Here is a 13211-nt window from a genome sequence, read left to right as displayed (position 1 = left end):
CACAACTTTCATTGCTGTTGCATTCTGTAGTCACTCTACACTAAATGTGTGGCTGTTTCCCACACGTTAAGGCTGCAGAGAGGGATTTGCCTTTGGAGGGTTAAGTGTTTATGGTTCTGCTGAACAGATAAACCCCCCCCCTCAGGGGGTGTTGGGGTCCTTTAAGATAAATGGATGGACAGGGGGCAAAAAGCATATTTTATAAGTGAAAAAAACATCAAATAAAGCAAATGAAAATGCACAACGTTTTCTTCTGTTGTCAGTGGAACAATATGTTTCATTTATGGCTGCATACAGTGGGAATATTAGCTCTGATCTGCAGAACTGCAAATTAAACAGCTGATTTCAATTACTGTATTTTACGCACAGTAATTTTAAAGGCCTCGGCTCCTTTCATTGTTTGTAAAACCTTTATGAGTTGTTGGCTTTTTTTTAATCATATGTACGTTAGAGTGGAGAGGTTTATTCCTGTTACCATACCAAAGGAGGCATTTTGCTGCTAAGAGAGTTTGGCATTTTGTTCAGCTGTGATAACATTCCCTTATACTCCGGCGTGAAGCACAGTTAAGCCAGAAATGTTTCATGGTTTTGTGGCACCCTTGTGTGAGGAGCTCATCCTTTTTCCCCACTTCATTTTTTCAAGGGATTGCCCAGGGATTTACAAACTCTACACGCTTGTCCAGCATACAGTGGTGGCACAAAGAGAGAAGATATGGGCCTCACGTAGCCTCAGCTCGCGTCCTGCGTTACCAGTGGGAGACGTTCCCTGATGAATCCAATCCAGCACAAGGGAAAGAAAGCCCTTTTTTCATCACAGGAGAACAGAGCACATTCCTAAAAATTATTTTGTTAGTCACTTTTCGTACACAAGTGTTCTGTTTGATCCTGGCTTCCTACAGAAACGCTCCGTGTGGTTTTGTAGCCCTGGGCCTTGCCAATTTGGCTTTTCCCTCCAAAAGCTTTTGAATCCTTTTGCCAAGCTCAGTCACATTTGATAGGCACTGAAGGCTCAAAGGCATGAGCAAGTGGGGTCTGGACACCTCGCCCTGGTCAGTGGCTGTGGGCCCAGGAGCATCTCCTCTTGCTTTCACAGAATATTCTCTCAGCATGCAGGGCTGGAGGCTCACAGATGTCCTCAGCCACAGCTTTGTGTCCCATAATTTACTTTCCTAGGCAAATGCAGTCCCACCCTGCTTCTGTGCTGCAGATTTGAAGTAGGAAACAGCAATCCCCTAAGTAACCTGATGAGGGAGAGCTGCCACACCAGCACTTGTCCCATTTGGACTTTTATTGAAGTTGCTTTCTCCTTAGTTTATCCAGAACATTTGGTCCTTTTCTCATTTTCTGTTTCTTAGGCCTAGATTACAGCAGAGTAAATTGTCCTGAGAAAGGAGGAGTGTGAAGCAGGCAGTCTGATATTGTCTCATTTTCTGCTTTGCCTCTTGGGCATTGGCCCAATAAGCTGCCATGGAGACTGACAAATAAAGCTGACTTCCCCAAGACAATCTTTAAGGCAGAAGCTGAGGAACTGAAATATCCACAGCAGCAGCTTCACACTGCTCTGTAATTTATTGTGACAGCCACACAAAAGAAAGCTCCTTAGTGATGTGAGTGAGAAGAGACTGTGTGATTTTGCATGAATCAATGGGCAAAAAAGTGTTTCACAAAACACTTGTGAAGCTCCTCTCACATCGAGCTCTGCAGCTTCCAGACCATCCAGGAACTCGGGGACACTGACCTGGTGGCCTTTGGACCAAGCAGGGCATTCTCTGCATCAACAACGCTTCAAGGCTGCATGAAACTCTCCTTCAAAATCACAGGAATCAAGCAGTTTAATGGCACCAAAGCATCACCACTGATCAGTTACAACCAACACTAGTGGCCCTTCCCATGGGGACTCCTGATCCCCATAATCTTTTGCCAAGATCATCTGTGATGACTGAATGTTGCAGCTTCTGACATCCCCACAGTCGGTCACTGAAATGCTGCAAAGTGTCAGTCCTGGTGATTGGTTTCCCCCGAGCCAGCAGAGCGTTTCTCAGCAGTTAAGTACAATTTTTGCCTTAAACAGTGGAAGAAATGAAATGTAAACTGGATTTCTTTCCCATGGACTGTTTATTTTTCAGTGTATGATGATATTTTTTACAAGAAAATGTGACATCTCTGATCCCATGCAGCACTTAAGAAAACAAAACCAGATTCTTCCAATTTGAAAATAGCAACAGAGATGGGAGATGGGGGACTATTTTTTTGTGCTGATTTTGATGACCGAGTCATTGAGTTAGGAGAAAGGCCTATGGTAAAAGTATTGAATGGAAGGAAAGCAAACTGAGAATGAACACAAGCAGATGAAAGACTGCATTTCAACAGGGCTCTTTTTCTCCACACACTGACCATTAGGAGACCTGGGAACTCATGGCACGGTGCTTGTTGCATTATGACAAAGAAGAATTAGGACCACACAACATCATGTTCTCTAGTTCAGCCACTCAGCCTTTAAGTAAGTCACTGTATTTGACTGTAGTAAATTCTATTGAATCACTGTGATAAATTGGCTAATGATTAAGTGTTGATTAACTGCTACTAACCTTGCAGTTTACTGCAAAACTATTAAGAACCTGTAAATTGCTGTTAAAACTCAGGTTGCATACAATCAATCTGCGACAAACGTCTGTGTCCTCATGCTGTACCTCTTGGAACACCAATGGAGAACATCAGGAGGCTTCCAGGAGAGTGTTCCTACTTCCTTCATTGACCCTACAGAAAGGTTGGGTTCCCTGCTTAAGTGCTAAACCAACCCCTGCTAAAGGGCAATGAAGAAAAACCTTGTTCTTCCTCTTTGCTTAGCTGCCAAAGTCCCTTAACCAAAATTCTACAAGATTCCAATCTTGGATCTAAAGCCAAATGAGCAAAATTATTTTTCTTTCTGAAATTGTCTTGCTTTATACCTGCAGAATCAGCTCAAAGTGGGATTTTACCCTATGTTTGCTGTGTTCTCACACTCCTGGTTCCTTCCCTAGGACTTGCTGCTGCCCCTTGATATGACACTTCCTGCTCCTGGAAGTGCTGTGCTTTTGGTGCTGCAAGTCACATCTCTTCTTCACTTTCAGTGTTTGTGTTTAAGTCCCCCACACACTTGCTGACCCAAAGGCATGTGAAGTTACCACTGTCAAACACCTTCATTTTCCTTTCCTTGCCTGACCCCAGCGTTGAAGCCCTTTTCTCAGTGCAGCACCTCTAGCAATGCTCTAACTTGGCAGTTATATTTGCAGTGAGCTGTGCTGCCACTTATCCTGGAGAAGTTCTGTGCATGAAATCCACTTTCCTCTTGCACAGAACAAGTGCTTTCCATAAAGCAGTGCCATGCACACAATAAGCCCAGAGGCAGCAAACTGTCACCTGCTGACAGGAGGCAAGAATTCCCCTTACAAACAGACCTCCACCACAAGAGAAATAGCAGCGAGCCAGCTCTTTGGATGTGCTAAATATCATCAATTGCACTGAGAGGAAGGGGGAAACTGCACGAAGAATGGACTAAGTGCTTCATATTTGCTACTGATTTTAGGATGTACATATATATATCTTTAATGAGAGCTTTAGTGAAGGGATCACTGTTTTCCCTCCGGCAGAGGCACAGCTGAGCTGGGCCCTTTGTTTTCCCCTGCTGTGTGGTGGAGCTGCCCGAGTGGGCTGTGTCTGCAGTTGTGGGAGTGGGAAATGAGGGGGGTTCAGCTCTGACGGCTGTGTTCCTGCATCCCACATCCCTCATCCTGCATCAGTGCATCCCACATCCCTCAGGCTGGCAAGAGGTGTGCAAATGAGAGACTGGGAGGAATAAAGACGTCATCTCGAAGTGGGCTCTCCCTTTGGGCTCCTGCTGAAGGCTGGATTTCGTGCTCTCACAGCCCCGTCTCCCACGTGTGCTGGTGAAGTGCTTCAGATCCTACAGTGCTCTCAGGTAAGGGACCAGCTCTCAGTGGGATCCTGCACCCTTCGGCACATCGGGTGGGAGCTGAGGCTTTGGGAAGCATGGGAAAAGCTGCCTGCTGCGTTCCTCACTCCTGCATGGAGCATCTGAAGTGGGGAGCGGGCACAGCTAAGTTGGAGCAGACTGAGTACTGGAGGATAAGTGTGGAAACAAACGGTCCTCATTTGGGCTCATGCTGTGAGTCACAGCGCTCTTCTTCTTTTGACCCACATAAATGAAACATTTAGGGTGAAAATAATAACCAGCACAACAGTTTAAGCTATAACTGCCCAAAATAAAGAGAGGACCAGACTGTAGCATCTGTGCTGCAGGGACTGAGCTCTGCTGCTAGCTGGGAACAGCCTTCGAGAGGTGAGCCAAAAGCCTGCTCTTGTCTGTCACATTTTTTTTCTGGCTGTGGCTGTTTTCCCCTTTGCATGTGACTTTCCCAACTCTCCAGCAAACTGGGAGCAGGGACTGTGTGGGGGGTCACCTGCACTGCCTTTGCATGCCATGGGTCTGCATGCTGCACCACAGCAAGTTTCAGCCAACGTTTAAGCTCGGACAGTGCCAGTTCCCAATATCAGCAAAGCCATTCCCTACCTGCCTGCCTGCTGAATAGCACTTCAGCACCCTCATGCTTCGGCATGGAGGAAAATATTCATCTGCAACGCTCAGAAGCTTCTGCAGGTATGCTGAAAGGCTGGGCAATGGGGCAGCATGCGTTTATCTAGGGGAATTCTGTAGGGATTTGTGAGTCCTGCAGGAGTCAAATCTGGAGTCTGAGGGATAGGTTGATGCCCTCTCCTAGTAATTATGTGCACTATGCCCTTGTGTGAATGTTCTGTTCATAGCCATCATGATTTGCTTTATCTTACCTGTTAGAACTGCAAGCCCAGAACTCTCTTTCGGTCATTTCTGGACTCCGTCGCTAGATGGGGACATGCTCACGTACACTGAGTCCTCCCTCGGTTTGTTTTCACTTTCTTTACTTCAGTGTAAAGTGAGAGTTAATTTAGATGGAATGCATTTTACCCTCTGCTTACAGAAATACAGCATTCCCATCCACACACAGTTCTGCTCAGGACAATTTGGTACCCAATCAATTTTTAATACAGCATTAATTTTGTTAGCAAGGCTTCTGTAAGAAGCCACAAAAGTGATTCTGGAGATGAAGCTATCTAAAGGCTAGTATTACTGATCTCTTTACATAACTTGGAATATTACTGTCACTAGCCAGTGACATACTCAAAATTAATGTCTATTTATGCACATTCTAAGAACTTTCACCAAATCTTTTAAAGTTTAAAATCAGGGTATCAATTGTTTTTGGAAACTACCAGTTTCCCTTTCTTCTTCCTGTTTTCCCTGAGCGTGCAACACTGCCCATTTCCTTTCTTCAAATATTTGTCAGTAGTTGCAATCCAAAGCCCAGATTTTGCTCTTTGGAGGAAGGTTGTGGTGCCTGGAGGAGGAGTATGCCCTCCCTGAGGACATAGACAATCTCTATTCCACGCTCTTTATCATCTTTGTGGTCTCTGTGCTTGCACATCTCAGCCATATATGGTGGGGATTGGACATGTGATGGTGTGGGTATATGGCCATGTGTTGCCTGGCTGGTGCAATTTTGTCTTCACCTCCTCTCTGGGGCCTTGCAATCTTTGTAGGGTTTGGGCCAGCTTGGGCTTTGCATGCACAGTGAGAAACTGTGCTGGATGGGTTTCAGGTCAGCTTGGAACAGAATGTGGCACACTTAAAATACTGCTTTTTAGAGAATTTTAAAGAAGCTGATTTGGGGCATCTTCCTCCATTCCTGCCTCTTCCACATGCATTCCTATTCCTTTTGCTCCTTCGACAAGTCTGAAATAACAGAGTCCTTTGCTGGGAACTCAGCAGAGCTCTTATGATAGGTACATGCATAAGAAGTGAAAAATGGTTCTGCACAACATGTATCGCGATTATCACGAGATAGCAAGCTACAGCAGCTGAGCAGAAATGACCTACAGCAAAATAATTAGTAGTGGGCTGTGCTTGGTCTCGTTCATCTTCATCCTAGCAGGCTTCGTGTCCTGTGTCCTGAGACCACAGGGAGAGGAGGTGTGATTTGGGATCTGTTTCTTCCAGTAGTTTAGCCGTTACCCACATGTCCCTTTCTGATCAATATTTCTTCTGCACCTCAGAACAACCCCAGCCTCATTTTTCGCCACCTATTCACCCAGTTGGTGCTGATGGTGGACCTGTCCCGAAGGCTTGGAGCATGTGCACATGAGTGTGAGAGCTTTCCAAAGTCCTGTGAACACTCTCATCAGCACTGGATTGGACTATTTAACTGTCCAATGCTGTTTTATGCCCAGCCTGGATGACTCACTGGCTGCTCATCCCTCACCCCATCATAAAAGTTCTTCATTACAAAGACCTACTTTCTAATCCAGCTACTTTCTAATGAAAGGCATTGTGTTCTGAGCTCCCTGAGGTTTGTAGTTTCCATTCCACGTCCCTCTTCAGAACAGTCCCTGATCTCAAAAGTATCTTCTTCCCCTCTTTTCCCCTTTTCTTTACTTCACTTTTGCTCACTAAATAATATTTGCAGAGATCTGCATTGTGTAGCAAATTGTACCTCCGTCACTGAGCTTTCTCACAAGGTCAGATGCACTTTGTGCTACCCACCAAAAGTGAGGGCTCTGGTTACTCCCACCCCCCTACTTACCAGAATCTTTGGCAGATGTGTACATTTTCCATGGCTACTGTCCAATTCTTCACAATTACCCGGATCCGGCACTGTACAAACTGTGCGTGAGTAGGGTGGCAAAAAGCAATGGGCGAGGCAAGGAGCAACGGAGGAGCAGTTTTATGCCACTGAAAACCAGGCTTGAGAGGCTGTGAAGGCCAGAGAAGGAAAGCATCTCCCAGGGTGTTCAACTCTGAGTGCATCATGCTTTCACTGCCCGCATTTGGGGCTGATTTGGGGGGGTCTTCAGGATAGTGAAAGACTACAGAAGTGTGTGAATCACTCTGAGCCAAGATATTTAGTTAGTTGAAGACACTGCTTTTGATTTTCATAACTGTATTCACTTCTGTATCCCCACAGACAGCCCAAAAGGTGCTTCACAATGCCGGCTGGCCTGGAGAAAGCTTGTCACCGCTGCATATCCAAAATTGCCAGCAATGGTAAGGCTGCTCTGGGAGTAACCTCTCTCTGTATTTAAACAGCTCCACAGCTAATAGAAATAAGCCTAGAACGAAGTCCCACCTGAATTTTCCTTGACTTCCCTGCTTTCCTTTTCCTTTCCTAAGTGATTTTAAGTGCTGATAGAGCATCCAGCAGCAGTTGCATCTCTAAAGTATCTACCTGTACTGTTACGTGGATCAGAGCAGGTTGAGCAGAGGGTTAAGAGCCAATATGTTTAAAACTCCCACTGACTGTATCTCCTTTTCACTCTGAGTTGCACACAATTTTTGCTTTCACTTTTAATCAACAGCAGTTTCTAATTCCACTCAGATGTACAGAGAAGAAAACTCCTTCATCCACTTGACCACTCAGCCTAATTGATACTTCACCCACACAACCTATTGCAGTCGTCAGTCCATGGAGATCAGGGTCTTTTATATGAATTTCTTTGGCTTCACTTCAACGGCTCTCAAAGTTCAGAACAAACTTTAACTTGTGATTAAGTCACATTGCTCCTTGCTGCCTTGCAGTCCTTCAGATCAAACAGCAGCACTGATGAGTCCCAAGTGCATTTTAGCATGAACAGTTGTGGAAGAGCAGAATTCAGCCAAGCAGCTGGGACTGCTCTTAGAGCTGGTGCTGGAGGAGTATCAGGGAAATGCCCAGAGGTTCATGGAACAAAAAGGCAAATGCAGTGTGTCCTCTGATTTTTGTTCCTACTAGTTAGGAGAAAAACGTCACTGTTCCCTGCTGGTACCCGAGCTTTAATGATGGCTGAGAAAACAAAAGATCTTTCTGAAGGTTTTTTGAAAGAATGGGATTAGTTCTGATCTCATGCCTGCTTCCTTACCTCAGGAGCACCTTCTTGGATACCCAAAAGTCCCCCTTATGTAAAGCAACTCAGAAATACCACCCCAAGAGACCCATTATCTTTAGTTCCTCTTTACATTTAAGTTCAAAATCGACTTGGCTTTAGCTACAGATCAGCCACTGCATCCCGAACTGATTTTCTGTTTGTTAAAATGCAAACTCCCCTAAAGTGCCCTGGTGCTTCATTTTACATTTTCTCATCACCCCGTGTACATTTTTCAAATTGCATTTCAGCACAGCCCACGTTGTACCTATAGTTTCCTGATATTTAAATGACTCTGAAGAGTCACCCAACTTCCTCAGCATCATTTATGTTATTTTCGTTCTTCATACAGCAATTTAAGCTCAGAACATTAGGGCAATATTAAATAACTGACCACATAATAAAAGGCTAATTCACTATGCTGAGTCTCTTGCAAAGCAAATCAGCGGCTCTTTATGTAATGCCTACACTGTATTTAAAAAGTGCATCTGGAAATTAAGCACAAGGGGCCAAATTCAGCACTGAAGTTATGACATAGCTGTAATTTAGTAGCTAGAGACATGGCATAAAATTCAGTCAAGCTGTTCTGCAATATTGCCTAACCCCCGCAGTGCCTATAATCTTTATGTATACACCTTCACCATTCGGTTGAATGTTCCCAGGTTACTGGCACCCCTTTCCAAATTGTTACTGAGGAGAACAGTGTTGCTGGTGTCAGTCCTGCAACCAGAAACTTAAATTGTAGGTGTTGTGATGCTGGCATAGCTTACTTGGGTACGCAGCTACTAGTGACCTGTTTCACAGTAATACAAGCTTTTCTAAGCAGACAGTGATGAATGGCATATAGCAAACAGCTGGAGACTGAGATTGGGTTTGGTCTTCAGCTCAACTTTATTGCACTCTCTTCACCTCCAATGGTGACCTTGCGCTGGTACTGGAGACTTCTGCAAGGCTCTCTCAATCTTGTAGATGTTTCCTGCAAATACCATGAAGGAGTAAAAGGTGGATGAAGATACCTGTGATGTGTAGGCACTCTGTTACACTGCTACCTTCCACACTGCCCTATAGCACACTGTGACACTGCTTCCTAAGTGCTTTCCACATGCATCCTTGCAGCATCCTCCGAAACTGCCTTAATGCACTTCCAAAATGAGTGGCCCACTTCCCAGAAGTTAATTGAGGTTAACGATGGATTCTGGCTTCTTCATTCCTATTTCAGCTCCTCTTTAATGCTGATTTCAACTCATAGAATCATAGAACAATAGAAGATCAGAAGTTGGAAGGGACCCAAAAAGGTCATCGAGTCCAACTCTCGACTCCACACAGGACCACCTATAATTCAAGTCTATGTCTGAGAGCCTTGTCCAGATACTCCTTGAATTCCAGCAGCTTGGTGCTGTGCCCACAGCCCTGGGCAGGCTGTTCCATGCTCACCGACCCTTTCCCTCACCCCCAGCTGCCTCCCCTGACGCAGCTCCACGCCTTTCCCTGGTTCCCTGTCGCTGTCACACAGAGCAGAGCTCAGCGCTGCCCTCCGCTGCCTGTGAGGAGCTGCAGCCGCCATCAGGCTTCCCCTCAGCTCCTCTGCCCTCTGCTGAACACACCAAGGGATCTCAGTTGCTCCTCATACATCTTCCCCTCCAAACACTTCACCATCTCCATAGCCTTTCTTTGGACACCACATTCTTCTTATATTCTGGTGCCCAAAGCTGCACGCAGTGCTCCAGATGAGGCTGCACTGGCATGGAGTCTTCTCAGAGGCTGCCATGCGCATCTGCATCCCAGGTATCGGGCTGTAAACCAAATTTACTGACATCCACACTGCTGCAAGTCAGCCCCTTTCAAAGCAGAATCCTGTGGGAGCTGAGAAAGGGCTGCTGTGTATTTATACCCAGACCTTTTCTCCTCAACTTGCCCATGAAGATAAACCCTGGGATGAACGCAAAATTTGGAAAAAATATTCTCCTTTTTTATCAAAAATTGTCAGGCCATAGAACAGTGTGGCTAAAGTACCCAACACCTCATTTATTATGATGTATATTGTCAGAGAGCTTGCCATGCGGTCTCCTGAGCAGGCTGCACTACTGCCATACAAGCATGCCATTCACGAAGTGGATAGATTAAGATCTGTAGTCATAAATCACTTCAGATCAGAAGAGGGACCAAGCCACACAGCCATGGTGTTGGTGGTGATTTCATGCTCATTTACTTCCGTGCAGTGGAAGAGTGTGGGGAGCTCTGGCAGGAGACTGAAAGCTCAGCTAAACTGTGGGTTTATGGCATTGAAAAGTCCTGCTGTGCAGGAGGCGCTCTGCACCACCCTGCTGATTTTCCTGCCCACAGATTTCAAGGAATGTGCAAAATGGAAAGCTGTTCCCTCTCCTCTTTCTCTGCTGTGACTGCACATTAGGGTTGCTTGTGTTGCCTCCCATAGCAGGGCCTTGCTCATGCCGATCACAAAATGGCTGCCCCAGCAGTGGCTCTGCTGCCTGATGCCCTGACAGCAGCTCCTCAGAGCGGGTGCTCTTCTGATGTTCCTCTGAACCATGCCTGGGCTCATTTACCTCACTCAGCTGTGGTTTTAGAGACTGCCAGTCTTTTCTTGCCTCTTTTTCTAGGACTGGGTCCCAGGGCTCTTCTGACGGGCTGGTGTGGTGATACTGCTGACTTAAAGCTATTGCTAGCCACGTGTGTGAAACTGCATGGACAGCAGCTCCTTCTGTAGAACTGCCTTGCTACCTTGCGACAAATTGCATTTTATTGAGCAATTTGTCTTCAGACCAGACTGGGGCAGCACAATCCAGGCAAATGCAGGCAGAGTGTGTGTGTCCTATCTGAGGAGCGTTGCTCTGAACCCCCCCTCAACGAATTGGGGAAAACGGTCTTTAGCTCTGCCAGTTGCGTAGCCAATTGTTGAGAGTCTCACTTTGTTGAACACAGCGCTGGAAGCCTTCCCAGACGATGCATCTGCCCCTCCAATTCCAGACCTAAGAGGCTAAGGCTGAATGGGAAGATAATGAGTAAATACATTCCCAGAGACTGCTGTGGGAGGAGAATTAATGAACCATTATCTTTTTCTCTTGAGCCGCAAGTTGTCCCTACCTCCCGTTTCTCTCCTACAAAATCAAGCTTCTGGGTAGAGATGTTCGACATATACGAGCCAGCTGTGTACCAGATGCACAGCCCCACATAAACGTGGGCCTTGCTGAGCCTCTCAGGGCTCATCACAGTATCTCTCCCTACTGATCCATGCACTGCCCGGTGAAGGAATGGCACGGTGCCACCTCCAACTTGCTCCTGCAGGAACAGGAGGAGCTGATACCTCCATCAGATTGGTGACTCCACTCAGAGCTGCTGACAGCACTGTGATGACGGGACCTAGGGCAACACTGGGGAATCGATGCAGCCCCTGCCCACTTCAGCTGCATTCATTTGGATGCTAGGTACATTTGTTGAGGTGGGCACTGCTTGCTGGTGATGTGCATGGGTGTGTTTGAAGTCCAACTGAACTTCAAACACTGCTCTAGCTGATGAAAATTATAGTCTAGATAACATAACAGCAAGAATGTCTGGCATGAAATGGGACACTTGGTGAAAAGGAAGGGTCTGGGGTGTCAGTGTTTGAAAGAGCTTTGTCAAGGGTAGGATATCACTCAGGCAGAGGAGGAGTTTCTGGTCTGTGTCGAATTCAAGACATGGAAGAGCCAGAGCAGGAATGTGTGTGAGAGAGGCCAACCGGCAGAGAGAGGAGGAGTGGCACAAAGGAACAGAAGTGCTTTCTTCAGCTCAAAATATCTTCAGTCTCCACCAATTCATAGAGATAATAAACATGCTGTTTCTGAGAAAGACAGTCATCTCTCAGGCACAGAAGTATGAGCTCTATGCTCCCTGTTAAGGAAACACAAGCAGTGTGTGTGTGGGGGGGGGATAGATTCCTGTGAAAAGTGACTGCAAGGCAGAAAATCCAGATTTTGATGGTGCCACTACGTCTCTGATTCAGTTTCTCCTTCTGGCAAATGGAGGCAGTGCTGTTTCCCTATTCCTACAAGCACCCTGATGGTGATGCTTTGGCAGCACTGCACAGCCATCCTGTGCTGCACTGCACAGCATCATGTCACAGGCAGTGTGTCCAGTCCCACATTGCACAAAGGGAGCAAATTGTTTGGCAGAGGCTGCAGTGCTGGGATATGAGCTCTGACTTCTTTCATAATCTTCCACGGAGGCACACTACTCTTTTCTTAACCCTTCTGCAACTTATGCCTACTTCCACAGTCTACGCCTATTGCACATTTGCTTTCTTAGGCACCTACTTGCAGATCAAGAAGTGCTCTGCAGGGACGCTCGCTGCAGAATTTCATCATTATGCTTCCCCCTCATTTTCAGGAGCAGCATCTCACTTCAATATTGCAGAGTGCCCATGATGAGGCACAGATGTGGCAGCCTTTGCAGAAGATAGGCTGCTCACATTGTCATTGACACTGGATTTCTGCAAAAGTAAGCACTCATCCTCAGTTGCATCAGACTGTGCTGGGAAAGTATGGGGATTCAGAAACAGCAGCAGGTTTCTGAGGAGTAACTAGGCACCTCAGAGCCTCTCATCCAAGAGAAAAGTTGATGCACACCCCTGGAGTATCCCTCCATGGAGCTAGAGTAACCCAGTGATAAGCTGTTCCCTGTCTTTGTGTCCATGTGCTGAGCTGGGTCAGGGAGCCAGACTAAGCCCTAACTCTCCACTTGTGCAATAAAGATCACTTATTTAGCTATCAGGGAAAACCGAGTGTAATGGCATTGCAGCTGCTATTTGCTTCGCAAACAGACACTGCTCATCAGTTGCCATGGATTAGCTCATGCGAGCTGCTTGTTATCACACACTATAACCTGGCAGTGTCTGAAGCTGGTGCAGGCTAACAAAGCCTTTGCAGTCAGATATTTAAAAGTAGTAGCAGCAAAAGTACTTTGTGTCTCTCATTGTTTTATTGCTGATGTAAGAACTAAAATGTATTAATCAAAAAATAGAGGCTTGAGCTCTGGAAGAGCAGCAGACCATTTCCTGGTCTCATCGTCTCAGATGCTGCACAATAAATGTGATATTCCCCCTGCATCTTGTACACTGCAAAGCACTGGTGGAACTTCTAAACTCCAATAACACTGTCTTTATTTTCTTTTTCTTTTTCTTTTTTCTTTTCTTTTTTTTTTTTTTTTTTTTTTTTTTTTTTTTTTTT

At 45.9% G+C, this 13211-nt stretch overlaps 1 protein-coding gene across 2 annotated transcripts in view; it reads left to right on the top strand.

The window, feature by feature from the left end:
* Positions 1-7077: 7077 nt before the first annotated feature.
* TMEM272 (transmembrane protein 272) overlaps positions 7078-13211 on the top strand; it is a 14739-nt gene continuing 8605 nt past the window's right edge. The window contains exon 1 of one of the 2 annotated variants that reach the window (XM_042839246.1): positions 7078-7135. In XM_042839246.1, the coding sequence (XP_042695180.1) occupies positions 7078-7135 (58 nt within the window). The remainder of the gene's footprint in view (positions 7136-13211) is intronic. The other variant, XM_042839247.1, reaches the window with a different exon arrangement.

Source organism: Centrocercus urophasianus, unplaced genomic scaffold, assembly GCF_019232065.1.
Source record: "Centrocercus urophasianus isolate 14NV4802_14NV808 unplaced genomic scaffold, USGS_Curo_1.0 seq_9, whole genome shotgun sequence".
Taxonomy (NCBI): Eukaryota; Metazoa; Chordata; class Aves; order Galliformes; family Phasianidae; genus Centrocercus; species Centrocercus urophasianus.
The sequence above is the reverse complement of the archived record's forward strand: the minus strand, read 5'-3'. Positions and strand labels throughout refer to the sequence as shown.